The sequence below is a fragment of the Aphanomyces astaci genome (assembly GCF_000520075.1).
Source record: "Aphanomyces astaci strain APO3 unplaced genomic scaffold supercont1.15, whole genome shotgun sequence".
NCBI lineage: Eukaryota > Oomycota > Saprolegniomycetes > Saprolegniales > Verrucalvaceae > Aphanomyces > Aphanomyces astaci.
The window spans coordinates 496591-522540 of NW_009798278.1; the positions used below are offsets into that span (position 1 = coordinate 496591).

Genomic DNA, 25950 nt, shown 5'->3' on the forward strand with positions numbered 1-25950 from the left:
CGAGTTGTGTGTAGGATAATTTTCTCAGCAGCGACTACAGGTAACCAACACGTGAGCGATGACCACGCATCCAAGACAGGGCTGCTGCTTTGTGCTACTGCATGGAAGCGGCGCGGCTGTCAAGAACTACTATGTACTTGGAGGATAACAGCAATCGGTACATGAGTGAGAAGTAGCAGAGGACATTCGACATCCATGGTGAAACGGCATACGTCAAATACTGTAATGTCAGCCTTTCTGGAAATCGAACTTAGCTGGGTTACCTGTTTTCGTAAGGTAGTTTGAATCGAATTTAACCGGCACGCACTTTAATGAAATTCAAGTGTTCATCGCATCGACTTTGCAACATGTTTGAGCGGCAGGTGACCGGACTGCTCACGCAGCTACTGGGCAACTACGTCGAGCCCAGTTGCTTTCGGCATGACAAGGTAAACGTCGGCGTGTGGAGCGGTTATGTTGTCCTCCAGCACTTGGAACTGCAGCGCAAGATCTATCCCACCTTGGGAGTTGCGGTCGTGCGCGGCGTGCTGGGGCAGGTCACGATCAAAATCCCCTGGAATCGTCTCGTGTACGACTCGGTGCTGGTGACAATCGACGATGTGTACATCTTGTTGCGCAACGTGAATCGCGAGGACGTGGTGCCGCCGACTGCAGAAATGGAACAGATCCTCAAGAAGAAGCTGATCGAAGAGCTGTACATGCAGAAACTCGAGACCGACCAAGGCGGCGGGTCCGTCGACGACAGTTTTCTCCTTCGTTTGCGAACCAAGATTTTGGACAACTTGGAATTCCACATCCGTCGCATCCACATTCGATTCCAGGACGCCACGAGCGGGGACCATCCGTTTACATTTGGACTCACGGTAAACGCGACCTCACCATGCATGTTCTTTCTCGACACGTTCAAGTTGTAGATGGAATCGCTGCATGCGCAGTCGACCAACTCCAACTGGCAGCCCACGTACGTCGACTCGACGTCTTCGAAAGAGCCGATGATTTACAAGTCGTTTGAACTGAACCACTTGAGCATGTACCTCAACCCCGACTGCGCGCTGCACGGCGACCCGTTCTTCGACGGCACTTCCTGCTCCCTCGAGCAGTTCACGGATGCATTCTCTCGCACGATTCCCATGCGTCTGGATGTGGCGCGGCCCCAGCAACTCACACCTCGAAGCGACTTTCCAGACAAGCATCATTTCATCCTCAAGCCCGTGAACGCGTCCGCCCACCTCAAGACGAAGCGAGATCCTACGGCCGCCCACGACAGCCACTACCCGACCGTGCCTACGCTCGAACTACAAGTGCTGATCGACGAAGTGGCCCTTCAGCTAGAAGAATCGCAGTACTGCGACCTGCTGTTCCTCCTCTCGGCCCTGAAAACCCCCCACCAAGCGCAAATGTACGACAAGTACCACCGCTTTCGCCCGCTCGTGTCTGTATTTGAAGCCCCGCGGGCGTGGTGGCTCTACGCCATCCAATGCATCCAAAGCGACGTCGCCAACAAGCGCACGGGGTGGTCGTGGGGGTACATGAAGGACCGGCGCGACGATCGGCTCCAGTACGTGGCGCTCTGGCAGCGGCTGCAGCTCGCGGCCATGCCCGAGCATTTCCTAGGCGATGCACAAGCCGTCGCGCTGCAGTTGCAAGTGGACGCCATCGAATCGAGACGCAGTGTCGAAGATGTGTTGCTGTTTCGGTACTTGGCGGACGTCGAGTTGAAGCAACATCATGCAGCAAGTACGACGACGACGACGACGGCGGCGGCGGCCGTGTCGTCCTCGTATTCATTGTGGAACCTGGTCAAGTGGACCGGATTGGACTACTCGTCTGTGAAAGAAGCTCAAGAGTCTGGCCAAGAACTCGAACGACAAGAACTGTATCGCATTCTAGGGTATGTGTCGAACCAAATAGCGAGAACTTTTGACATGTATGCGTTGAACTTGATTGAATTTTTGGATATATTTGTTTACTTAGGGTGAAAATCTGACCAAAATCTTCGATATTTTGACAATTTCTTACAATCGGCATAAAGTCAAAAATTCTCTGTCTGGGTCCAAAATGTGGAGAATTTGATATTTTGCCAAATGTCCAATATCGCGTGTTTTTGTCCAAAATAGAAAAGACGTACCTGAGTTTGTTTCCAAATCTATTTTTTCATCCAGACAGTCAAAATAGGTGACAACCAAATTGTTTGAATGACTTTGAAAACCTTTTGATATATATTATTAATTGGGCAAAAATGGGCATGTTATTAGTTCGTTATATGGATAATAATGTTTACATATTTCTGGCAGGTATGACCCGACGGAGAAATCGGTTCCTTCGACATCGTCGACAGAGTTTTCGGTGATCTCGATCCAGCTGAACCAAGGATCCATTGCTCTGCTCAATGACCCTGACACAAAGTACCTCCGGACATCCAGCCAATACACTCGACGGTACAACCCGCAGACGTTTTTCATGGCATTGTTCGCCCAGGTACATCACAATATATTACCCTTTTACCCAAAATTTGGACTTTTGTGCTGATTCTTTGCCAAATCAATCGATCTATACTTTGTACTGACTTTTGTAAAGATCGGCCAGTGTCACACTAATTTCAGTCACGTACTAATTCAGTGTTGAAATGGTCGAAGAGTGAATTTGATTGGCTACTTGATTATTGATCTGGGTTTTGATTGGTCGTATATCGATTGTCTGCCGATTTGGTTTTTCTGCTCATTCGATTGTGAGCATCCCACTCTCCAATTTCGAATCGAATATCTTGACAATATATATATATATACTTCAGGATATATCTACCGGCGCTGATATTCTGTTGAAAGGTGCACACGGATATTGTCCAGAGATCGGGGGAGAACATGAATATGGAAGTGAGTTTGCAGACGGTGGAGCTGTATGACGAGAGTATGGACGGGTACTGCATTCTCAAACGGCGCGTGCCCGTGTCCAATTTAAATGTCGAGATCACGATGGTCGCGCCCGTGTTTCGGCTCTCGTACGAGAACGGCCAGCACCAGCAAACGCTCAAGCTGTTCATGGAGCCCCTGGAGGTCATTTACTCGCCCACGGCCATCTGCTGGGCGCACTTGAGCACGTTTTCGACCGCCCCCGAGGCTTTGGGGTTGTGGGCCGAAATGGAAATGCAAGCGCTCAATGAGTTTGTCAACGTCAAGGCGCGAACCGAAGCCAAGGTCGAGTACGCGATGGCCCATCGCATTCCAATTGTCGTCGACGTGCGCATCCAGGTTAGTGAACGACACACATGTCTTTCTATGGCCGAATAACCTGCCAAAAGTGATGAAAGCACTCAAAATCCATTTCATACTCCATGACATGTGTGTGTATATTCGATTCATTCAAGGCGCCAGTGATCATCTTGCCATCGTCCGACGGAGAAATGCTACAAGGAGCCCGCCTCATTTTGGACTTGGGTCATGTGCATTTCCGCACGGAGCGATTAAGCAACTTGAACGTCGACATCACGAGCATCAGCACGACCACCGTGGGGAGTGGCCATCACCAACGGGCGGCGGCATCGGTCATGATGACCAACAGCACCAACTTTTCCAAACAATTGACCGACGAAGCAGAATCCGGCGAAGGTTTGTACAACTACTTTAGGAGGTTGGGTTCTTTTGCGTTTAAATTGGGATGGTGATGACATCCGTCGGTCGATTTGTTATTGTGTTTTCGAGTGAAATTTCGTGTAGTGGCTACCTCAGATGAGCTCAAAATTATTAGCCAATCAAAACCCATTTCTCAATGAAATTCAACCAATCAGATCGATTGTGGTTCGGTTTGGTCGGCGCGATTATTCGATTGCACCCCCTCCCCATATTTGTATCAAATCGACAATATACAGAATACAATTTTTTGATGTGAAATGTATCACACTATTTGAAGGTTGCAGGAGTATGATTTTGGCCATTTGAAAAATAGTGTTCTGGGTTTTGATTGATCGGTCGATATTGTCTGAGATGTGGTTCATTGAGCACAATTCGATTCGAATTGACACTAAGCATCTTGGGCAGGTGCGACACGGTGGAAAGAGGAATTCTATGACAAGTTTACGTGCGCCATGACCAATTTGAACGTGATGCTGCTGCCTCCGTCGGTGCCGTACTCGCCCGAACTGTTGATGCACTCGACGACGCCGTTCAGTTTGGTGGACCCGTTCCACATCAACTTCACCATGCGAAAGTCGGTGCTGCCACTAGATGCGACGCTGTACCAGCTCTACTTACATGTCGACCTCCCGGCGCTCACGCTGCACGTGTCCATGGGGCAGTATCGCCATTTGACCAATGTGCTCGCTCGATTCAAGCACCAAGACCCGACTCGTGCCGCCTCGACGGGTCCGTCGTCGGCCCTGCTCACCCCGCGGTTTCCCCCGTCGTCGCCGCCTCCTTGGGATGCTTGCAACCCCACGGGCGAAGTCGAGACACAAAGTGTCATGAGTGATGACACGTGGTTCAGTGTCGAATACGGAGATAACGACGGACAAGGCACCGCCATGGACGACGGCCGTAGCATGTCGCTTCCCTCGGGGGGGTTGCTTTCGTCGCACAGCTCCATCATCGTGACCGACCCGTCCGTGATTCCACTCGTGGTCGTGCCTCCTCCTCCCCCCCCCGCCGTGGTGCCAACAACCGACCGACCCCATCCACCCACGACGGCCGCCCCGGTCCGAGGGCTCAAAAAAGTACTCGACCGACGGGTATGCGTGTGCACAGTGACGATTCCCATCGTCCAAGTGCACTTTCAAAAGGCCGACGAGGACGCGGCCGCCGGACGGGTCACGTGTGTGCTGGAAGGCATCAAGCTGCGATTCGCCAAGCGTACACTATCGACAGCGCTGCGCCTTCGCTTGGGGTCGCTCGCCGTCGACGATCATGCCGACAACTTTGTCCCGATGCACCACGTGTTGTTCTCGTTAACTACGCAGCCAGTGTTGCCGTACACGTCGCTACTACCCAAGACGGCGCGACGGCGCGGGCGGCGGCAAAAGGTGGCCCATCGGTTGCCGCCGACGTCGTCCGTCGAGTCTGCGGATGACCTGCTGGACATCAACCTCACGAGCGAAATGCACGACCCGACCGAGCTGGACGTGACGTTTGGCCATTTGCACGTTCAATTCGACCAATCCCGGATCGCAGCGTTGGCGGCGTTTGTCCTCCCGTTGGTCCACCCGACGGCGATCGAGGACCCCAAGGATGGAGCGTTCATACCGCCGTTGAGTTTGAACGATGACATGTCGAGTCCCCACGACGGCGGCGGTCCGCCCATGAGTCTGACGGAATCTGTCCGACTGGATTTGGAAAAGGCAAGACATGCGCTGCTCCATCAAGCCAAACAAGACGAGCAAACTGCCGTGTCGGAAAACGTGTACAACGTCAAAGTGCACATGCGGTCGCTCTCGATTTGCTTTAGCAACCACATGGACGATCCGTTGATGTCCATGGCGCTGCTGGATGCCCGTCTGGATGTGACACTGGCCCAAGGATCTGTAGCTGCCACAGGTTGGTTTGACTTACCTTGTTTTACGTTGTCAATGACGGCGGTATATATATATATATATATTGCTTTCAGCCAAAATGTGGATTTTTCGGCTGAGTTACCAAATCTATCGCTCGATTGCTTACTGATTTTTGTGTGTAAAAAGTGTCGCCCTCAGTCATACACTAATTCGATGTGGAATGGTTGAAGCGAGGATTGGATTGGCTAGTTGATTCATGTTTCTGTTTTGATTGGTCGATCGATTATGTCTGCCGATTTGGTGCTGCTCGATCGATTCAGCACACCTTGCTCCAGTTTCGAATCGACTTGACATTATATACAACATATATATATATATACATACATATTGTCGATTTGATACAAATTTGGGGAGGGGGTGCAATCGAATCGCGCCGACCAAACCGATCCACAATCGATCTGATTGGTTGAATTTCTTTTAGAAGGTTTTGATTGGCTAATAATTTTGAGCTCATCTGAGGTAGCCAATCAAATCGATTTAAATTCCAACGAGAAACCACGCCACAACACGAAATTTCACTCGAAAGCACAATATATATATAAACCTTGTGTGCGTATAGGACGCGTGGGAAACATCCAAGTGATCGATCTCGTGTCGTCTGACCAACTTCACATGAAGCGAAAAGACAAGCGGTTCTTGTTTCAAGAAGTGGTTGGGCTGGCTGCGTCCCAAGACAGTGCGGTTCCTTCCCTCGCTACGGCAACATTAACCCAAACCACTGACCAAGGACATGTCCACCTCCACGTCGAGCAAGTTCGGTGTGTCTTGTCTACGAGGTTCTTGCTCAAGCTGTTGCATTACGTGTGCGAAGGGCCGCTCATGGACCTACTTCGTCACCCGACGCAGTCGCTTCGTCCTATGCAACCATTTGCCCTGTCGCAGCACTTGGGTGCGAATTACCACGTGCGGAATCCAAATATGCAGCACACCCGTGGCCCCGCTCGAGACGTGTTCTTCTCCCCCGCCTTGACGTTTGACGACGTGCCCGTTCATAATGATCCTCCACGCCCCGCGGCCCTCGATGTGCCGTCATCAACGATCAAGTGGACTCTGGATGTCGACATGCATGACCCGTTCTTGGTGATTCCACTGCACAAATCGGCCAAACATGCATCGTTGGAGCTCACCCACGGCGTTGTGCTGCAGCTCGGACGTATCCGGGCGTCGTGGAGTCCGCTCAAGGTACTTAAGTTTCTGGTCTCGATATATAGAGAGGAGGGGATTCATATCGTTTTATATCTTTATTATTGCATTCTTTGGTGGATATAGACCAGTGTGGAAACAAACAAGTTGGTGCTGCGGTCGCTCCACGACGATTTTGAGTTTATTCGGCCACTGCATGTGCACTTTGCACTGGACCACCCTCGGCATGTGCGACTGCACGTGTCGGACTTGCATTTTCAGCTCAGTGAAGTGCACGCAGCGATGCTCGTGGAACTGTATTTCCAAGGATTCATGCCATTAGCTCTATACAATCACACCCCCGTCGTCGCATCCTCATCCCATCGTCACCAGTTTACCACGACATCGGAGGCGGCCTGGCACGCGGCGGTGACTTGCGATGCCGTCGGGGTCTCCCTGTTTACCGTGCGGACGACAGGCGACAATCTCGTGCAAGCCGACGGCGACGACGATGATGATCAGGCCCCGCACTCGTCTCACTGGGGGTTGATCTTGGATATGTTTGCGCTCCTTCCCCACGACACGACGCCCGTGGCCACGTTCACTGTGCACGGCATCCAAGCTACTGCCAAGCACGACCCGCACCACCTTACGTCTGTGGACGTGACGATTGCCCAACTGGAGCTCCAACACTCGATCGTAAGTCCAGGCTGCACGTTTCAATACCGCCACCACACCGCAAAACACAGCCACTCGTGGTCGTGCGACGCCCAAGCGATCCAATTGGTTGTGGCCCCAGACTTTATCGAACGGGTGGTCGTGGTGGGGGTCGAAACCGTGTCGCATGTCGAGCATACGCTGACCCGGCATCAAAACCAAACAGCCACGTCGGAATTGGCGTCGTCAGTGTACGACGACACAGAGTCCGAGTACCAGTGGACGGAGCGGGGTCGCAGCAACAGCATCGCGTCCAGCATCCACGTGCTCAACGCCCCGCCATCGGTGGCAGTGCCGACGACGTCGTGGCAGTTTGAAGTGGCGTGCAAACTGGTGCAGATCAAGTTGGGGTCGCTTGTCCTGGCGGGGCAGTTGGCACTCAAGCAAGACCCGTCGCAGCTGTTTGTGCGGCTGCAGCATGTGCTCGTCAAGAACACTACGTCCCCCCACGGCGGCGGCGGGTCGAATAATCTCCTACATCCGTTGGAGATTACCCTTCGCCACCAACCGCACTTCCCCATCGATGCGGCCCTCCAACACAACCTTCGTCCGTACCACACCCACGAGCCCGACACGCTCTTGTACACGTCCGTCCAGTGCAGCCCCGTCTCTGTGAGCGTCCATTTGCAAGACATGCATGCGATCTCAGACTCGATTTCCACGCTCACGACGCTCGTGGACGACCTAAAACGACAGCTGCGACAGGCCGACGTGTTTCCCCCCAGCTCATCGGGAGAAGGAATCCCCCTCAACAATAGTGACCGTCTGCAGTATTCGTTGCTGCACCAGTTGTCCGAGGAGGACCGAAAGCACTCCGACTTGCACGGCGGCGGCGCTGGCCATGTTATATCCGCAGTACACGTGTGGCGCCATGTGTGCATCGACCTCCCTTCAATCCAAGTGAGCGTCGAGGGGCACGCCGCAGCGTCGTCGCTGCTTTGCCTCGACATTGAACCGAATGAATTCGAGTGGATTCACACACCCCACGTGCGCTCGTTGACGTGGAAATGGCATGTCCATGCGACGTACCTAAACAATCGGCTGCTGAGCATGGAACCGGCCGTGGAGCCCATGACTGTGCACTTGAAATGGTGGCAAGTGGTGGGTGCGACGCCGCTGCAGATTGAAGTGAAAAGTGTCGACGAAGTCAAACTCAATTGCACGCACGCGCTGCTGGACACGATGCGGCTGTTGACGCGCATGACGCTGGAAAAGGAACTGGCGTCGTGTGTGCTCAAGAACGACACCGGTGTGACCTTTCAGTACGACGAACTATATTTCCCTTGAACAATGTGAACCAGTTGTTGCGTAGGGTGTGGACAGCGTCGGGTCCGCAAGAGATGGGTCCTGGCCTCGACCTGCCGCTCCAACCGTCCACGACATTGCACCTCCGGTTCCCAGAATACAAGCAACTGGAGATTCCGACGTCGGAACTGGGCAGGCGGGTGTACCGTCTATCGTCTGTGGCCGTCGTGGGGTCGTCCGCGGTCGACTGTGTGGTCGACATCAGTGTCCAGCACGGATGCAAACTGATCGTTGTCCAAAGCACGTGGCTCCTCGACAACAAAACTGCGACACCGTTGCACGTCCAGCTGATCTTCCCCACCGGCGGCATCATACCCCGTCCGCCGTACCATTGCACGTTGGCGCCGCAGCAGTCGTTGGCCGTGCCCATGTCACTCGTGTCGTTTCGGGGCACCCACGTGTACGTCAAGCCGGACGGGGTGCAGACGTGGACACTGGTGGACGCTCAAGTAGTACACTGCGGCACCTCGTTCGTGCTGTATGCGACGTGGACGGACAGGTCGAGTACGCGTCGGGTTCTGTCGTTTTGCGCCCCGCTCGTGCTACACAATGCACTGCCGACCCCCATGGAATACCGCCTCACGCGAGCTCCGGGGCGCTTTGAATCGGGCAAATTGGATGTGGGGGAGAAATGTGTGTACCATAGCAGCGAGCACGACGGCCTGACGCTGGAAATTCGCACCAAGGGCTTCTCGTGGAGCCAGTCGACGGAGCTGGCGGCCGGCACCATTTCCATGCTTGACCCGATGAACCACAGTGTATTGTTTGTCACGATCGATGTCGACACGTCCAAGGCGGCGCAGTGGGAGGTCTCTGTGTTTGTCCCGTACTGGATCCTCAATCAAACTGGGCTGGACTTGGAATACCAGCACGAACTTGCGTTTCTCGGCACGGAACACATCAACCCGTTTGCGGCCGGTATATATATATATATATTGTGCTTTACCCAAACTTTGGACTTTGTGCTGAATTGCCAAAATCCATCGATCGATTCTTTGTACTGGATTTTATATGTAAAATAGTGTCCGGGGGTGATTGGTATCACACTAATTGGAATCACACACTAATTCGATGTCGGTGATGGTGTCCTGCAATCGGATTGGCTCCATTTTTCTGCCGATGTTTCTTGTGTACATATTTGATTGTGTCGATTCATTCTCCATGTCGCTCCAGTTTAAACACAACAATATATATATATATATATATATCGAAACGATGTGTATATGATGTGGATATGTATGGCGTAGGCCAAGCCATGCCTAAAGCGTCGTTGGCCGACACAGAGTCCGTGGTGGTGCCCCCAGCGGCCGTGAAGCGAAAGCATCAGCTTTTGCCGTCGATTCCTCCGAACCGCGGCCTCTTGGACTTGATTCCAAAGAAGGTGTCGATCGCGTCGACGAGTGCGCCGCTCCTGGCCGTATGCCACACCCACCAACGCCACGGCATATTGAAGATGCAATTGCGACTCAAAGGGAAAAGTGCCGCATGGTCGAACGTGATTTCGTGTCATATCAGCGGCGCCACGGGTTGGTTTGCCGTCATTTCACATCAATAAATAATGTACTGGTGACAACCTTTTATGTATATATTGTAGGCGAATGCACGGTGCGAGACCACGGGCACACGTACGTGGTGGGGTTTGTGCTGGAGCATGGCCACGGATGGTACGACCGCACCCAAGTGCTCACACTCGTGCCGCGCTTCCTCCTCATCAACGCCCTGGACGACCACGCATTGGACGTTCTCATGGACGAAAGCACGTCGACGTCGGCGACGTTGGAGCGCCACGCGCAGCTGCCTTGGCACTTTGCCCATGCCCATCATCGCAACACGATTCGTATTCGGTTTGCCGCGCCAGGATGGGTATGCATATCCTGTTGTCAGTGGAAATTTATACTTCTTTTACCCTAAATTTGGACTTTAGTGCTGGTTGAGTCGCCAAACAACGTATCCATCGATTCTTTGGCTTTTGAATGTAAAAACGTCCAATGTCACATTAATTTCAGTCGCACACGAATAATTTAATGTTAAAATGGCGGAGAGTGTATTTGATTGGCCACTTTGGTGAGTGATTCTGGGTTTTGATTGGTCGATCGATTGATTATCTGCCAATTCGGTTCTTCTGTTCATTTTCGATATTGAGCACCCCCCTCACTGGAATTTCAAATCGACTACTTGACAAGAACAAAGATGCGTTCAATCTAACAGGGGGTTGATTGTAGGTGTGGAGTGGCGCGCTTCACTTGCACACGACGGGGGACCAGACGTTGCGACTGCGCAACACTGTGGACCGCACAACATACTTGATTCGCATATCCATCAAGCTAGAAGGTACCCAACCATCGCCACAATATCATATTATTATTTATATATATCATCATGATTCGGTGGTGTGTGACGCTGCTCATCGAGTGACGATCCTGTAGGACCCCAATACCGCATTGTGTTTCGCAGCTCGACCAACGTGCCACCGTATCGCATTGAAAACTTTTCGCTTGAAACGATTCGCGTACACCAGTCTCGCGTGCGCATTTCCGACATTTTGCTGCCCCATCAAACATGCGAGTACACGTGGGACGAGCCACTCAAGCCGCACCTGCTGGTCGTGGACATGCTGCCGTCGCAAGCGGACGACAACAGCCGACCGATCCGCATCGGCGTCTTCTCGATGGACGACATTGCCACGTTTCCGACCAAGTCGCTGGCCGTCGAAGTGCGCGCGGACGGCCCCACGCGGGTATTGCGCCTAACCGACGTCATGACGCCGTTTCCAAGGCCCCCCATGGGGAAGAAGGAGCCCGCAGGTTGGTATTTGGTTTATACCTCCACGATACTTATAATTGGCATTTGTCGATGATGCGCGAACGCCACCTCTACGTATATATATGATCGATTCATTCATGAACGTGGTAGGATGGCAGCAATACGTCGGGAGCCCCGTGGTGGAGTTTCAGTTGAAATTGCACAGCCTAAGTGTGTCACTGGTCGATAGCAAGCCGAGCGAACTGGTGTACGTGTCGTGGAACACGGTGGCTTTTCAGGCCACGTGGACCGAGCACATGGCCCAACTGGCTCTGCACGTGTCGGTCCACTCCATGCAAATCGACAACCAAGTGCGCACAACGCGGTACCCCGTGCTGCTCAACTTTACAGACTCCCCCGCCCTCGACGCAACCATCGTGCGCGAGACAACGTACACAAGCATCGAGTTCCTTCGCTACGTGAACGTGATGCTGCAGCCCATGCACTGGCGCATCGATGGCACGCTCATCAACCAACTTGCCGCCATGTTTGTCAGTCCAGAGGACGTCCAGCACAACACGGCGCCGACGCGCGAGGTCTTGATTCTCCACGTGGCGTCGTGTGATTGGTCAATATTTTTTGTTTGTAGGACCGTGTGCGGGATTTTGATGCGTCGATTGTGGGCCTCCTGGGCGTACCCCGAGAAACCACCGTGTCCAAGAAATTGTACTTTGAAAAGTTTGAACTCGCGCCTATCCAGGCGTCACTGAGCTTTGCCACGAGCAGCAGCAGCACCACCACAAGCAGTAGTAACACATATACCACCAATGCCGTGCAAGTGGCCGGCGTCCGGCAAATCCTCCAGGCTGCGGGCAAGACCCTCACCAAGATTCACAATGCGCCGCTGCACTGGCGCGCACTTCGGTGGCAGCACATGTTTGTGCCGAGGGAAACCATGTTGAACCAAATGAGTTTGCATTACCAGCACGAAGCGTACCGCCAAGCGTACGTGTTGCTTGGGTCGGTCGATGTATTGGGCAACCCCGTCAAGGTGTGGCATAATTTACGTGGGGGCCTCGAATCGTTTGTGTGGGAGCCCCTGCGAGGGTGGCAAGAGGTAAGAAAAATATTATCAAACTCGATCTATTATGAAATTGGTTAATATGTATTGGAAACATAATATATATTTTAAAAATATTCAAGGGAACTGATACATTTCTATATCGAAAACGAGGATATTTCCTGCGAAATATGGATGGATACATGTATTCATTGGTATTTCGCTGGGCCGTAGAGCCCGCAAGCGTTTGGGTTTGGCCTGGTGAAAGGAACGTCGTTGCTGTTCCGAGCCTTTGTGTACGCCATCTTGGACTTCAACACTCGCATTGCCAGCAGCATGCTCTTGGGGCTCTCGGATGCATGCCATCGCATCGACACGTACACGGGGTACCCCGTTGCCAAGACATTTTACCAAGATATTGCCCAAGGCGCATCGGGTGTCGTGGTAGGTACATACAGTAGCTACCTGTCAAACTCCAAAATTTCTATTTTACAAAATTATACTTTTTTTTATTTTTTTAAATTATTATTGGTCTATTATTGATATAATTTGTATTTTAATTTTTATTGGTGCTATGGGAAAATCCGCTCAAGTTTTTTTACATATATGGTTACCTGATGCTATGGAAGGACCTACACCAGTTTCAGCTTTAATTCACGCAGCAACAATGGTTACAGCTGGGGTATATTTAGTGGCTAGATGTTCTCCTATTTTTGAATATTCAGTATTTACTTTAAAAATGATTACGACAGGGTCCTTATTCAATAGATGTTATTCTAATTGTCACATGTACCTATGGTAGGTGAGTCCCATGCACTCGTACGACGTGCAGGGCTGGAGTGGCATTTTGCCTGGAGTGTTGGCCGGCATGCTCGGACTTGTGCTGAAACCGCTGCGGGGGTTCACGCAGGGGTTCGTCAACACCACCACGACGTTGAGGTCGGTTGCGAAGAGCTAGCTAGCTAGTATACAATATATAAATCCTTGAGATATTTGTCGTAGGGATGGGATCCAACATGACACGCAAGCGTATGTCATGCGCATGCGACCGCCACGGTAAGATGGATGGATTTTCAACGTTCGAGTACATATGTGTTTGTCTATATTTTATATATAAATAGATTGATAAGTATATTTTTTATATAGACTTTGATTTCATTAATATTTTAGAGAATTTTTGTCTATATTCATCAAAAATCTATGTATATATATAATTATTTCAAGGTGCTGTTCCATGAACTACTACTATTGAAGAAAAATATACTTTTTTTAAATAATTGAGATCAACTATTATCTAGAAATTATGTCAATGCTAGTTATAGTATTAAAACGAGAACCGTAGATACATCGACCCGCGCACGCATTTGCTCACGTCATACTCGTACGTGCATGCGTCGGGAGAAGACATCAAGTACGGGATTGTCCAGGCCCGGCATGAAGATTACGTCGGCCACATCATGTCGGCAGAGCGCCACGGGTGCCTACTCGTGACCAAGCATCGCGTGTTGAGCCTGCAAGTGCACCTGCATCCCCATCATTCGGTCACGTACACGATCTCTTGGGAAGTGCTCAGCGACGGTACGTACAGTACCTCGCGTGTCGATATGACCTTACTGTTTTGTGTGTGGGTTTCCACGAGATAGATTTGATCGTCGTGGCGTATTGCAGCCCCGAAACCATCGTGTTGTACCACAAGCCCAGCGATATTGCCGACTTGGCCGTCCCCACCCAAGTGATCACATTGCCGCCCACCCAAGCCTTGTCCGTGTACTACATGCTGCAGCAAATGACGCCCACGAGTTTGAACCAAACTGACCGGTCGCAGCTGAATGTGCACTTTGTAGACAAGTGTAGATAGAATAACGTCACAAATGCGAAATGTCGTACGGATAAAGTGTCACAGGTTTACGACACCAAGGCCAAACGGAATATCCATTGCGAGAGGGAAATAGATCGCATTACTTTGAGCAATGAGACTGGATTCCAGTATGCCATACAAACGGACAGTGACAACACTCGTCAATCAGGAAACAAGTCACCGAGAGTCGACAGGAACGACGAGCACGGGAGCATCGATGGAGAGTGTGGAAGACGCACTCAAGTACTTGGCCAAGCAGTTCGAGAGCGCCAATGTGGCGCGAGTGCAATGGCAAGATGAGAAGAAGCAGTTCCAGGCGCAGCTGCACGAGCTCGAGGCACAGAAGAAGATCCAGGACGATTATGCCAAGGAACTGGTGCTTCAGGTCAAAATGCTCGAGTATGCACTGCAACAAGAGCGAGGACGGTACATGGCGATAATCCCTGCGCCGAAGGACAAGGCCACCAATCGCGTGGAGCGTGCCAACACATCCCCCTTCAACAGTCCTCGCAATGCAGGTGGCGGAGGAGGTGGAGGCGGCAAGGAGCAAACGGTCTTTCGCAAGGGCAGCTCCAACTTATCCTCTAGTAGTTCGAATGCCTCGCTGAAGCACTCAGAAACCAAAGGGGAGTCGGAAGTTTCCAGAGGAGGCGGCGGCAGAAACGAGATTTCTCGCAACGACGTGTCTGTGACCAGGAGCAAAGAAGGCGAGACGTTTATCTCGCGGCCACGCGTCAATTCCAAAGCGGACAAGATACTACCGCCGCCATCAGTCGCGGCGCCGGTCAAAGGGCCGCCGCCTGTCGAAGTCACGACCAAAGTGAATGGCAGCTTTCGTGCGTGCAAAATGAAACTCAAACTCAGTGGCCACTTAGACGGCGTGCGTGCTATTTGCTTTCACCCGACGGACCCGCTGCTCGTGTCTGGCAGCGAAGATTGCACGGTCAAGATATGGAACCTTGCGTCCAAGTACGTGGCCAATCTACCTCTACCCACTGAGACACGCCGACGCTACTCTTTGCGTACTTTGGTGATAGGAACACAGAAGTCGAACCCGTCGCGACGCTGCGGTTGCACACCGAGAGCGTGCTCGCCGTCGCTGCCATCAAGCCAGAACATTCCAGCGGGCTTGGGTTCCGCAACGGCCTCGTTGCCACGGGAAGCAAGGATGGCACGATCGGATTGATTGCGTTTCCTGAGATAACTGACAAACCCGTGGAACCACTGGCCTATGATGGTACGTACATGTCCGCTTGCTTGATGGACTATATATGTGACGTCGTAATGTGGTAGAGTACTACAAGTTTCTCGTGCATCGAATGGAAGCACATCGAGACGCGATCTGGGGTCTGTATGCGCATCCGTACACGAACCTGCTCTTCTCCGCCAGTGCCGACGCCTGTGTCCGCGTGTGGGGCATCTCTGCCGGTAAAACCTGTGGCCCATTCATTCTCTAGCTCTAGCACGAGATAGCAACAACAGATTGGCTTTGTTTGTATACTAAACCACAGATTGCATTTCTAACGACATGGCTCGATCGTACGTGTAGAACCGACGCTCAAGTGCACGTTGGGGGCGTCTGTGCGGCAGCATCCGTCCGGCCTGGGTCACAACATCGATGGCGTCCTCGTTCCGACCTGCGTGTCGGCAGTCCCGACAAATGCCGCGACCGTCATTGCAGGGTACACGTCGTGCACGGTACGTACTGCACAAGGTACCACCTCTTTGGTGGCGTTCGTTTGGCTACCACTGGTTGGCATATCTGTGGGTGGGCTAGCTAGCTAGGTGGTTTTGGTCGTGTGGTTGGTTGTGGTGTCACTCATCTTTCATGTGACTAGATTGGCCAATACGATATCAGCTCGGAGCGGTTGATTCAGCTGATGGTGCCGTCGGAAACCGACGTGCGAATAACAGCGTTTCGGGAAGCCCAAGTCAACTGCGTACGTGTGATGATTATCCTCGTCATGTGGTCATCATGGTGTTGTGGATATATGGGGGGTAGATGGTGTCGCATCCGACGATGCCATTGGTTGTCGCGGCGCATCAAGATCGCCGCATTCGCTTTTACGATCTCCGTGCGGGTACGTCGTCCTCCTCCCAATTCTTATATCTGTTTGTCTGGAATATGTGACCATGTTGTTTGGTTGTGCGGTATTGGCTAGGACAATGCGTGGCCTCCGTGGTGGCCCATCAGGATGCCGTGTCGTCGCTGGCACTGGATGCGTCGGGGCTGTATGTGGCCTCGGGTGGCCACGATGGATCCCTTCGGTTCTGGAGTGTGGCCGAGCGCACCTGTGTCCATGAACAGTCGGCCCACCGACCCAAGTACGCCGAAGCAGTCCACAGTGTCGCCCACCATGCCACGCGGGGATTCGTGGCCACTGGCGGCGCGGACAGCGTGATTAAAGTATTCCAATAAGAAGCCACACAGTTACAGATACTTGTATGTACATGGGCAGCAGCTAACAGTTGTGAAACTCGGAACAGGTCAGATATGTGATGAGTGAGTGATCCGGATACCAGACATTTTCGTTGGTGCGACGGTGATTATCCGGACACCCACGACGCTATTTTCAGCTCCGTCGGTGTTGTTCCTGCTTGCTATTTACTCTCTATACACATTGAAACGCTCGCTTCATCCATCTCAACCTCGTTGACCCAACATCATCTTGGGTCTCGATGCACTCGGTGAACCAGACGTTGTCACCGCGCTCGCGTCTCGTCCTTGGAGGCGGATGGGGCCAGCGGCCTCGAAGTATGTCGGCCGAGCTGCACGAGACCAACACCACTTTCGGCGATGTACCCGTACGTGTCATTCTGTTTGTGGCTCCATAGCCGCATGCTGGCCAGTTTTCACTGACAAAATGGTGTTTCTAGAAGTATAAGCTCGAGATCTCCGAGTCGCAGATCCTGGATCGTGACTTTACGAGACACCGCGAGCGCAAGACCAAGATCATCTGCGCCATCGGGCCCAGCTGCTGGTCCGTGGACATGCTCGGCAAACTCCTCGACGCAGGTACATCATATCTGTTGTCGAGCATTCACCCATCTAAGAAATACAGGCATGAACGTAGCGCGCTTCAATTTTTCCCACGGTGACCACACTGTCCACGGCACCGCGCTGGCCAACCTCCGTGCCGCGGTTGCGCAGCGGGAGCACTGCCACTGCGCGGTGCTGCTGGACACCAAGGGCCCAGAGATTCGCACGGGTACGTCCTGCCTCTCTGAACCATTCCTTCCTCATGTGAAGATGTCGTCTTGCAGGAGCGCTCAAGCACCACACACCAATCCACTTGATAGCTGGACAGACGCTGACGATCACAACAGACGGCGATTTTGAAGGCGACACAAGTCGCATCGGATGCAACTACCCGCACTTGGCCACGTCCGTCGCGCCTGGGTCGCGAATTCTGTGCGACGACGGCACGCTGCAACTGGATGTAACAGCGTGTCGTAGCAACGAGGTCGATGTCAAGGTGCTCAACTCGCACGTTCTAGAAGAACGCAAGAGCATGAGTCTCCCTGGGGCCAAGATTCGCATTCCTGGCATCACGGACAAGGACAAGCACGACTTGGTGCATTTTGCCCTTCCGTACGCCGTGGACATTGTGTCGGGGTCGTTTGTACGATCTGCGGCCAACGTCCGGTACAAACTCATACGCTGTCCCATCCATGATGACGACTATGCGATAGAGCGATTCGGGCGTGTCTGGGCGACGCAGGCAAACACATTCGCATCCATGCCAAGATTGAAAGCCTCGAAGCGCTGGAAAACCTGGATGAGATCCTCGCCGAAGCCGACGGCATCCACGTGAGCCGCGGTGATCTGGGCATGGAACTGCAGCCAGAACAAGTGTTTTTAGCTCAAAAGCTTATCATTCGCAAAGCCAACATCGCCGGCAAGCCCGTCGTTACGTCCACGCAGGTAGACAAGCCCCCCCCCCGATCCGATCGGGTTGGATCGAGCTCTCATCCACCACATACACGAGCGAGTAGATGCTGCAGTCGATGACCAAGTGTCCGACGCCAACGTCCGCCGAGTGCTCGGACGTGGCCAACGCGGTGCTCGACGGCACGGACGCGGTCATGTTGTCGGCAGAAACGGCAAAGGGCGAGTTCCCCGTCCAAGCGGTGGCGACCATGTCACGTATTTGCATCGAGGCCGAAGGTTCGATGTGACAGCATCGTCGAGAAGACTTAGATTGCCCATCATCAATGGGGTTATATAGGGTCGCTCAACTACTCGAGACTGTACGCCAAGACGCGCGATGCGACGCCGCGACCTGTGAGTGTCTGCGAAGCCGCGTCGTCGTCGGGAGTGGAAATGGCGCTGGATGTGCAAGCCAAGCTGATAGTGTCGCTGACCGACTCGGGATCTTCCACGTTGAAGATCGCCAAGTACCGCCCGGAAGCGTTCGTGGTGGCTGTGACGGCGTCGGCGCATGTCGCGAGGCAGTTGGCCGGCCTCTCGAGGTACACAAATTATGCCTCTGTTTTTTTAAATGTCGTGATAGGGGCATCTCGGTGCTTCGCGCGATGACTGGCGGCACGGACGACTTGATCTTGAAAGCGATCGAGTTTGCCAAATCCAAGGGCTGGATCGACGACGGGGACATGGTCGTGGTGCTCCATGGGCTGACAGAAGATGCACGGACGAGTGTGGTCAAGATCATCCAAGCACATGCCCACGGCTATGCGTTGCCGTTGCACCAGCCAAACGCAGTCTCTCGGTTGCAGTAAGGTCTGTCTGTTCATCGCATCAGAAGTGTCTGACCTATCAAATAGGACGTTCGTTGTATAGTGGGACGTCGTCGAGATTGTGGCGGAGGACAAAGTGAAGTGTGTTGCCAACGTTGTTGACACCACTATATACTTTGAGGGGAACATCGGCCCGTAGGACTACTAGAGTCAATTGCACAATTTACTACTGTTATTAGTAGTACTATGTGGCATCATTACACTGGAGTGTGCTTCAAGCACCAGGAAAGTACTACTACGATTACTACTATTAATAGTACTACATATTATCAATAATGTCACGAAATAATGTTCATGGCCAGCATGAAATGGAAACATTCGACTGAGAGCTACTAGTAGTTTGGTGCTCTCGCTTCTTTTGTGGTGGCGACTACAGTTCGTTAGGACAGTAAGTTACCGGTATGAAACCACGTACGTACGCGGAGAACTACAGTACAATTCGTACGTTAGTATTACTACTAGTAGTACTAGGTAATCAATCAAGCAGAGGTGGGTGTTGACATGGTGGTAACTTGACGCGCCAGCTGGCATTGGCTGGTGGTACGACGACTGAACATGCTGTAACCTATCAGGTCCTCAATGCAATTGTGACTGACACTCCCTATCACGTTGGTCCAATACAGTACCAACAAGTAAGCCAAGGGCTTTGATTCCGTCAACTCATCACAGCCATCAAGAGCACCGGAAGGTGCCATAAAGCGGCAGCGCAATTGTACTAGTCCAAACTGACTTATTATAGATTGGATTTGTTGAACCACCGTGGTAATCTCCGATCAGATGTTGACTGACTGTGAGACCATGACACAGCTAAGCGTGGTGATTGGTCCCTTGGTCTGCACCGAAAGTATGCAGTGTTCGAAACGCGCTCGGAAAAGGGCAAAGTGACACCAAAATGACGTCTGAAACGATGATCGCAACTCGAACAGGTGCACGTTGACGTGGCTTGTTTGGCCAAACAGCAATGATGTTGTCAACAGGATGAGATACGTGTAGAAGTAGTACTAGTACTAGCTTTTCGACTCCTTGTCGCACAAGAACATGGCCATTTCCCCAGCATCACGCACGCAGGCTCGGACAACAGCGTGTGGGGTCTTGCACTGCATCCTCCACCTCCAATGCCAACCTGGTGCGTGCTGCGATCTGTGTCGTATTCTACTGTACTATTTATTCCACCATGTCGATCATTCTATTCAAGCATGTCTACTTGTGGCATTTTTTACTGGCTAGCAACGCGTCCGACTTTTCATATCGCAGCATGTGGTGGGGGTAAAGTGAAGGTTGTGCCTTGGACATGTCGCGATACCACATTGCCTGTACTGTACGCCATCGTTGCCATGGTACAGCGCACTACTACCACACAGAAACCATAGCAGGGCTGCTTTCCACGCGATCGTTGCTATGAAGTACTAGTACATAACATCCTACATTGAAATGCAAAACGACGTCAATTTAGTATAGGCCGCAAGGTACTATTAGTACTAGTACTACTAGTAGTATAGTATGTGTGGATTACCTCTGGAAATCTCAGGTGTGGGATAGCACCACCAGTACCGCCGTTCATTTCTCAGCATACACGTCCCACGTTCATCTAGACCATCTGGCTGTACTCACGCTGTGTTGATCAATTGATAAAACCAGCTTGTTGGTTGGGATACGCCTGGAAACACTTCGTCAATCTCGAATTTGGACGGTACAGCGCAAACCAGCCATGATCTCCGTTCAGGACACGCTTCGGTGTCACTGGGCTAGCCCATCCGACGTGGTGTTGCTCCCGTCGCTGGTCAAATCGTTCGACGCAACCACCCTACCACCCATGTCGCTGCAAAGTCACCACCACCCACACCACCAATCGCTGCCTTCGATCACATCCCTGCTCCACCGCCACCACCAGTCGGATCCACCTTCCCCCGACACGGGTTGCCATTCCACCAGCCCACAACCCTCACTGTATCATGCGATGGCGTACCAAACACTCCACAACGACGACGCCACCTGCAGCCCAAACTCCGTCGCATGTTCTCCGCATCAACTCCTGTCCACCCACAAGCCTCGATGGCGCCTCTCCAAGTACTGCACCGTCGAGAGCTGCGAGCGAGTGTCCCAACGCAACGGGCTCTGCCACCGCCATGGAGGCAAGCGGTCGTGCAAAGAAGAGTCATGCCGTGCCAAAGACCGAGGCAATGGCTACTGCATCCGGCACGGAGGCGGACGGCCGTGCGACGTGGCCAACTGCGGCAAGAAGGCTCGTCGGCAAGGCATGTGCACGCAGCACTACCGTGTGGTCCACCCCAACTAGAGATTCGTAGTAGTACAACAGCGTAGTCAGTCGTACTCTTATTTAATACTGTATGGTCCGTGTCATGTGCTCAAAACCAACGGTCGTTCGTCTTCCCCAAACAACTCATTAGCTTGGGACCTCCTTGAATGGCGCACTGTGAATGGGTCGACGACGGCAATATTTACAGCTAACGTTTGATTCTTGATGCGGGGGTGTGCTTGAAATCGCCGTCATTGCTGTGAATTCCTTCGACAAAGCAGCAACCAACGTTCCGCGAGGTTTGTTCGAGTCCACACAAAGGTAGGTGTACGGTAGCCGCATTGGCATACACTTTTGGTTTTCGTTCGTCTGGGGCTAGAACCGACACATCATGTAAGTACTAACTGTTAGTACATACTACGGTACTAACGTCAGGAGTGGGCGGGAGAGTTTCGACGCTCGACCGCAGTTCATTGTCAATCTAGTCGCCGTAGCACCTCTGACAGATCTTGAGTCTTCGGGTACATGTGCGCACGCGAGGACTGTCTGACGGTTGGTACTTTTTGCAGTTGGTGCGTGTTCAGTGTAACTGCTGGATGAAACGTCAAATCGGTCACACCCCGACCGTACGCCCCTGTGGTTGCTGGTATAGCCAGCTGTCCCGACGCGGCTGTGATCGCCACAGACGACTGCATCATTGTGTCTGTGGATTCAACGCTGGACCCGTCACACTGTCCGTCGCGTTCGAGTTTCGATGTCATTGGGCCTGCAAATCCCCGACAATAAATTGTCGCCATCAACTCCTCCTCCGTGGGCTCACCGGGCAAATCAAAGCATCCACTACTGCAAAGAGCACTTCACGCGCCATCTTGCACGTCTCCACGATCAGTCGCCGCTGTCGTGGCACTATCACGCGTTCATGCTGCACCCGCTTAGTCGGTTTCGCCGATTCTGGGACACCGTGCTGGCGTTTGCCGTCATTTACGAGTGCTGGCTCATTCCGTTCACGCTGGCCATGACGTGGTGGACGCCTTCCCATCCCGTGGAGGGGCTCCACATTTCGCTCGACATCTTCTTCGTCGTGGACCTCCTCCTCAACTTTCGCACGGCGGTCGTCGTGTACGGCGAACTGGTCCAAGAGCCCCGCGACGTCGCCAAGATTTACGTCAAGTCGTGGTTCGTCGTGGACTTCATCTCCGTCTTTCCCACGGACGTGGTCGTGGCGGCCCTCTTCCCAGACAACAGCCTCTCCAGCACCAGCACCCGAGGCGTCAAAATGCTCAAATATGTCAAGGTACCGCCCCTTAATCCAACGCCTCGAGCATAACGGGTGTATGACTATATTTGCAGTTGCCCAAGCTGCTTCGCCTCTCGCAGCTGGTGCGCCGCTTCCGCCGCTTTCAACGCTACGAAGGGTCGCTCACGATTCTTTGCGCGTTTGTGTTTGTGCTGCACATTGCAGCGTACGTCCGTCGGCGTGAGGCCTTGTCTTACGAGTGTGCATTAGGTGCATCTGGATTGCCGTGGTGAGCCCGTGCGACGAGCCCTTGTCGAGGGACTTGGCGGCTGGCTTTTGTAATCCCAACGCTGTACGTCCTTGTATAGAACTCTTGCGCTTTCTGCTACTAGAACCACCTTCCATTGACCGCCACCCCCTGCGCTTCCCCCTCCGTTGGTCTGATCTAGTTGTTAGGTGTTTGATGTGTACTCCCTGGGCGTGTATTACACCGTCGTGATGATGACTTCCATGTCCCTTGACGTTGTGTTTGAAAGCGACAACCCCCTCTGCGGGCGTTACCGCGAGTCCTCCAACTCGACCGCCGTGATAGTTCCAGCTGCGACTGACCCGCTTCCGTCTGCCCTCCTGGCCCTGAGGTAGCTTCCCCATGCACTCTTCCTTGTCACGATGATGGTTATTTGTAGCACGGGATACGCCATCGTGGGGGTGATTTTGAATTCCGTCGTGATCGGCAGCTCCGTGTTTGTTGTTGAGAGCTGGAATCGTGCGGGGTACCAATTCCGCAAGCGCATCGACATGATCAACCATGAAATGGAGTTTCTCCAGCTGCCAGAGTACCTTCGTGTAAGACGACAATCGATCGCAAACACATATCTTGCATTTGTGGTCCATAGCCAAATCATATATGGCGTTGGTTAGATGCGTATTAAAGCGTACCATCAGTACTTGTGGACCCACCAAGGCAGCGCCACGGAGAAGGTGACGCTGCTGCAGGACAAGGGCATGTCGGAGCCCCTTCGCAAGGAGATTGCCGTGTTCATGTACAGAGACATGCTGTCCAAGATTCCGCTCTTCGAGACCGCGTCAGACCAACTGCTTGGGTTTGTGTGCCTCTGCCTCACCACCGTGATCTTTCTCCCCCAAGACAAGATCATCACCCGCGGCGAAGTGGGCAAGGACTTGTTCATTGTCGCCCGGGGGTGCGTGATTGTGCTAGCCGGCGACGTCGTGGACGACAGCACGATCACCAAGCTGACTTTGAAACAGAAACAGCAGCAAAGCAACATTTCGATCGTGCCTCCAATCACGCGGCTGTCGTCCGTCACCGCGTCGTCCAAGGTCGTCAGTGCAAGTTCCTCCAAATACGCCCAAGGCAACGATGGACATGGGGGGGACGTGGTGCTGCTGGAAGGATCGTTCTTTGGCGAGATGGGGTTGCTCATGGAAGTCGAGCGCACGCGGACGGTCGTTGCCGGGTCCATCTGCGAGCTCGGGGTGCTCTCGAAGAAGGACTTCACGCTCGTAATGAAGCAATTCCCGTCCTTCGCCAACGAAATCAAGCGACTCGTGGCCGAGCGCAGCCACGACCCCCTCACGCGGCGAGACACCCCCACGAATCCCAGCGGCAAGCGATCCATGTCCCGAGTCAAGCTGACCTCACTCAAAGCCAACTCGGCACCTCCGCCGCTTCGCCGGCGCTCCACGCTGGCCGCCCTGCTAAATCAGCACTCGTACTCGAGGAAGCAGTCGGCTACCACCACCAGAGCCCGCTCAACCCGGACCATTCGCTCGACATCATCCCGCTTCGCCACATCATTTCCAGACTTGCTACACGGTACTAGTGCAACTTCGGAACACCTGCATCGATTGGACGCCAAGCTCGACCGCATGGAGAAACTGCTGCAAGAGTTGCTAGCCAGACCACCAACGACCGACACGGCTTTTAGTTAGGTAACAAATGAACACACTATTCACACCGCCCAGAGCACACCAACCAGACACAAAGCAGCCCAGTGTTAGGACTTGATGTTTGAATGGTTTCCAGGTAGATCATTTATACAGCGTCGCATATCCACTCGTTGTTACCCTGTCGCCGCCACCACCACGCTAAAGCTACTGGGTAGTGCCGTGAGGTCCATCATTCCAACTTTTTGTAGTGGGATGGCAAGTGTACACACGAAGAATGTCACTGTGACGTCGTCGTTGTCCTACCATCTCGAGCTATGTCCATATATACAAGTGGAGCTAGTTGCACTATGGTTTTAGCAACGCAGTGGAAGACACAAGGTATATTGGATGGTTACAAGCCGAAGAAGTCCATGGCAGAGCTCAGGGCTTGGCGCTGGCGGACGGTGGCGGGTTTGGCATCCCTGGGATTGAGCATCGATGTGGACGATGATGAAGGAGGAGGTGCGATGGATAAATAGGACGCCGCCGACGCAGCTTGCGATGGCGGCGCGGAGGAAGCGCCGGACTGGCGTGGTCGATACAAGTTGTTGTTGTCTTTTTCGATCGATCGGACGATGTACACTTCGTGCTTTCGCTTCTCGCTCTCTTCGCGGCGCACGGTCTTCTCGATGTCGTACTTCTTTTGATGCATGCGATATAACTCCTTCTCGGCGCGGCGTAAGCGCTCCTCCACGATGGCCCTTCGCTTGCACTCGTCGTCCCACTTACGCTCCCACACCTTGCGCTCCTCTTCCAAATGCAATCGTTCCTGCACCCACCGCTTCTCGTCGTCTGCCTTCATCGCGTCCAAGTTGATGCGCTCCCGCGCTTCGTACTCCAGTCGACGCTCCAAGTCTTCGTTCACGTACTCCAAGTCGTTCTGTCGTCGCGTCTGGGTCTCAAGAAGCCGCTTTGTTTCGGTCAATTCCGCTTGCAAGCGTTGGACAAGCTGAGTGTCTTGCCGCCGCTCTCGTTCGAACAGTGGAACCGTGTTCTCCCCCTCCTATGCACATGTCCACCACATGCATGCCATCACTTCCACGGAGCCCCAGGGCATGCATGCATTGCATCATGCCACATACGTACCAAGGAGTGTGTATGGTTCCATTTGGTGGTCCCAGCGGTCTTGTCCGTGGCCAGCATCTCAATGGATCACCGCACCTGATTCTTCAGCGCCTCCACTGCCCGAAATTGTTCGGATAAGACGTTATCCGGAACTCAATGTATTTTTGTCAGCAAACCTCTGCCGCATCAAATCACTTGACACAAGGACACCCTTGGCCACATCATGCCTGGACACTTCCAGTATCCACTGATAAGGCTGGCTGGTTATGGTTCCTGGGTTGTCTGCATGCAATCCCTTTCAGGGTGCTACGGTGCACAGCTACTTATACATACACTAGTA

General features: G+C 52.9%; 6 protein-coding genes across 17 annotated transcripts; 5 read left to right on the forward strand and 1 right to left on the reverse strand.

Annotated features, from left to right (window-relative positions):
* The first annotated feature begins 335 nt into the window (after window positions 1-335).
* H257_07359 lies at window positions 336-14378 on the forward strand. 2 transcript variants are annotated; one of them, XM_009832850.1, is made up of 20 exons: window positions 336-863; window positions 915-1891; window positions 2295-2478; window positions 2826-3248; window positions 3365-3605; window positions 4035-5522; window positions 6099-6721; window positions 6809-8640; window positions 8691-9601; window positions 9931-10209; window positions 10278-10546; window positions 10906-11014; window positions 11110-11487; window positions 11597-12021; window positions 12075-12542; window positions 12720-12929; window positions 13288-13424; window positions 13488-13541; window positions 13828-14063; window positions 14129-14378. In XM_009832850.1, the coding sequence occupies exons 1-20, from the start codon at window positions 348-350 to the stop codon at window positions 14341-14343; spliced, it is 9975 nt and encodes a 3324-aa protein (XP_009831152.1). In that variant the 5' UTR covers window positions 336-347; the 3' UTR covers window positions 14344-14378. The 2 variants fall into 2 exon arrangements, with proteins under 2 accessions (XP_009831152.1, XP_009831153.1); XM_009832851.1 differs by lacking the exons at window positions 13828-14063; window positions 14129-14378 and having other exon boundaries at window positions 13488-13590.
* Window positions 14379-14502: 124 nt separating this feature from the next.
* H257_07360 lies at window positions 14503-16783 on the forward strand. 2 transcript variants are annotated; one of them, XM_009832853.1, is made up of 7 exons: window positions 14503-15312; window positions 15381-15580; window positions 15637-15771; window positions 15893-16041; window positions 16182-16283; window positions 16346-16424; window positions 16506-16783. In XM_009832853.1, exons 1-7 carry the CDS (start codon window positions 14561-14563, stop codon window positions 16760-16762), a joined length of 1674 nt encoding a protein of 557 aa, XP_009831155.1. In that variant the 5' UTR covers window positions 14503-14560; the 3' UTR covers window positions 16763-16783. The 2 variants fall into 2 exon arrangements, with proteins under 2 accessions (XP_009831155.1, XP_009831154.1); XM_009832852.1 differs by having other exon boundaries at window positions 14508-15312; window positions 16182-16424.
* Window positions 16784-16944: 161 nt separating this feature from the next.
* On the forward strand, window positions 16945-19395 carry H257_07361 (pyruvate kinase). Of its 9 annotated transcripts, none has more exons than XM_009832861.1 (9): window positions 16945-17148; window positions 17221-17359; window positions 17406-17552; window positions 17608-17989; window positions 18037-18268; window positions 18340-18511; window positions 18573-18816; window positions 18858-19084; window positions 19129-19395. In XM_009832861.1, the coding sequence occupies exons 1-8, from the start codon at window positions 17023-17025 to the stop codon at window positions 19081-19083; spliced, it is 1668 nt and encodes a 555-aa protein (XP_009831163.1). In that variant the 5' UTR covers window positions 16945-17022; the 3' UTR covers window position 19084; window positions 19129-19395. The 9 variants fall into 9 exon arrangements, with proteins under 9 accessions (XP_009831163.1, XP_009831158.1, XP_009831162.1 ...); XM_009832859.1 differs by having other exon boundaries at window positions 16961-17148; window positions 17418-17552; XM_009832854.1 differs by having other exon boundaries at window positions 16961-17148; window positions 18858-19079; window positions 19129-19365.
* A 1414-nt stretch (window positions 19396-20809) lies between these two features.
* On the forward strand, window positions 20810-21471 carry H257_07362 (hypothetical protein; the record flags this gene model as incomplete). The annotated part of the gene is made up of 1 exon (XM_009832863.1): window positions 20810-21471. One exon carries the CDS (start codon window positions 20810-20812, stop codon window positions 21395-21397), a length of 588 nt encoding a protein of 195 aa, XP_009831165.1. The 3' UTR covers window positions 21398-21471.
* A 484-nt stretch (window positions 21472-21955) lies between these two features.
* H257_07363 (hypothetical protein) lies at window positions 21956-24596 on the forward strand. Its single transcript, XM_009832864.1, has 6 exons — window positions 21956-22652; window positions 22709-22821; window positions 22866-22947; window positions 23052-23233; window positions 23282-23441; window positions 23517-24596. The coding sequence occupies exons 1-6, from the start codon at window positions 22113-22115 to the stop codon at window positions 24546-24548; spliced, it is 2109 nt and encodes a 702-aa protein (XP_009831166.1). The 5' UTR covers window positions 21956-22112; the 3' UTR covers window positions 24549-24596.
* Window positions 24597-24871: 275 nt separating this feature from the next.
* Window positions 24872-25741, reverse strand: H257_07364. Of its 2 annotated transcripts, none has more exons than XM_009832866.1 (2): window positions 25632-25741; window positions 24872-25545 (listed from the first exon to the last, which is right to left on the reverse strand). In XM_009832866.1, exons 1-2 carry the CDS (start codon window positions 25686-25688, stop codon window positions 24898-24900), a joined length of 705 nt encoding a protein of 234 aa, XP_009831168.1. In that variant the 5' UTR covers window positions 25689-25741; the 3' UTR covers window positions 24872-24897. The 2 variants fall into 2 exon arrangements, with proteins under 2 accessions (XP_009831168.1, XP_009831167.1); XM_009832865.1 differs by having other exon boundaries at window positions 24872-25548; window positions 25632-25737.
* Window positions 25742-25950: the final 209 nt, after the last annotated feature.

Coding starts and splice junctions, on each gene's coding strand:
- H257_07364 (XM_009832865.1), bottom strand. CDS start 25,688: ATGCTGGCCACGGACAAGACCGCTGGGACCACCAAATGGAACCATACA. Junction 25,549..25,631: donor GGAACCATACACACTCCTTG/GTACGTATGTGG, acceptor ACATGTGCATAG/GAGGGGGAGAACACGGTTCC.
- H257_07361 (XM_009832854.1), top strand. CDS start 17,023: ATGCACTCGGTGAACCAGACGTTGTCACCGCGCTCGCGTCTCGTCCTT. Junction 17,149..17,220: donor CCACTTTCGGCGATGTACCC/GTACGTGTCATT, acceptor TGGTGTTTCTAG/AAGTATAAGCTCGAGATCTC. Junction 18,512..18,572: donor TATTTGCATCGAGGCCGAAG/GTTCGATGTGAC, acceptor GGGGTTATATAG/GGTCGCTCAACTACTCGAGA.
- H257_07363 (XM_009832864.1), top strand. CDS start 22,113: ATGTCATTGGGCCTGCAAATCCCCGACAATAAATTGTCGCCATCAACT. Junction 22,948..23,051: donor GCTTTTGTAATCCCAACGCT/GTACGTCCTTGT, acceptor TCTAGTTGTTAG/GTGTTTGATGTGTACTCCCT. Junction 23,442..23,516: donor AGCTGCCAGAGTACCTTCGT/GTAAGACGACAA, acceptor GGCGTTGGTTAG/ATGCGTATTAAAGCGTACCA.
- H257_07360 (XM_009832852.1), top strand. CDS start 14,561: ATGGAGAGTGTGGAAGACGCACTCAAGTACTTGGCCAAGCAGTTCGAG. Junction 16,042..16,181: donor CAGGGTACACGTCGTGCACG/GTACGTACTGCA, acceptor TCATGTGACTAG/ATTGGCCAATACGATATCAG. Junction 16,425..16,505: donor CTTTTACGATCTCCGTGCGG/GTACGTCGTCCT, acceptor GGTATTGGCTAG/GACAATGCGTGGCCTCCGTG.
- H257_07359 (XM_009832850.1), top strand. CDS start 348: ATGTTTGAGCGGCAGGTGACCGGACTGCTCACGCAGCTACTGGGCAAC. Junction 3,249..3,364: donor TCGTCGACGTGCGCATCCAG/GTTAGTGAACGA, acceptor GATTCATTCAAG/GCGCCAGTGATCATCTTGCC. Junction 12,543..12,719: donor CCCTGCGAGGGTGGCAAGAG/GTAAGAAAAATA, acceptor GCTGGGCCGTAG/AGCCCGCAAGCGTTTGGGTT.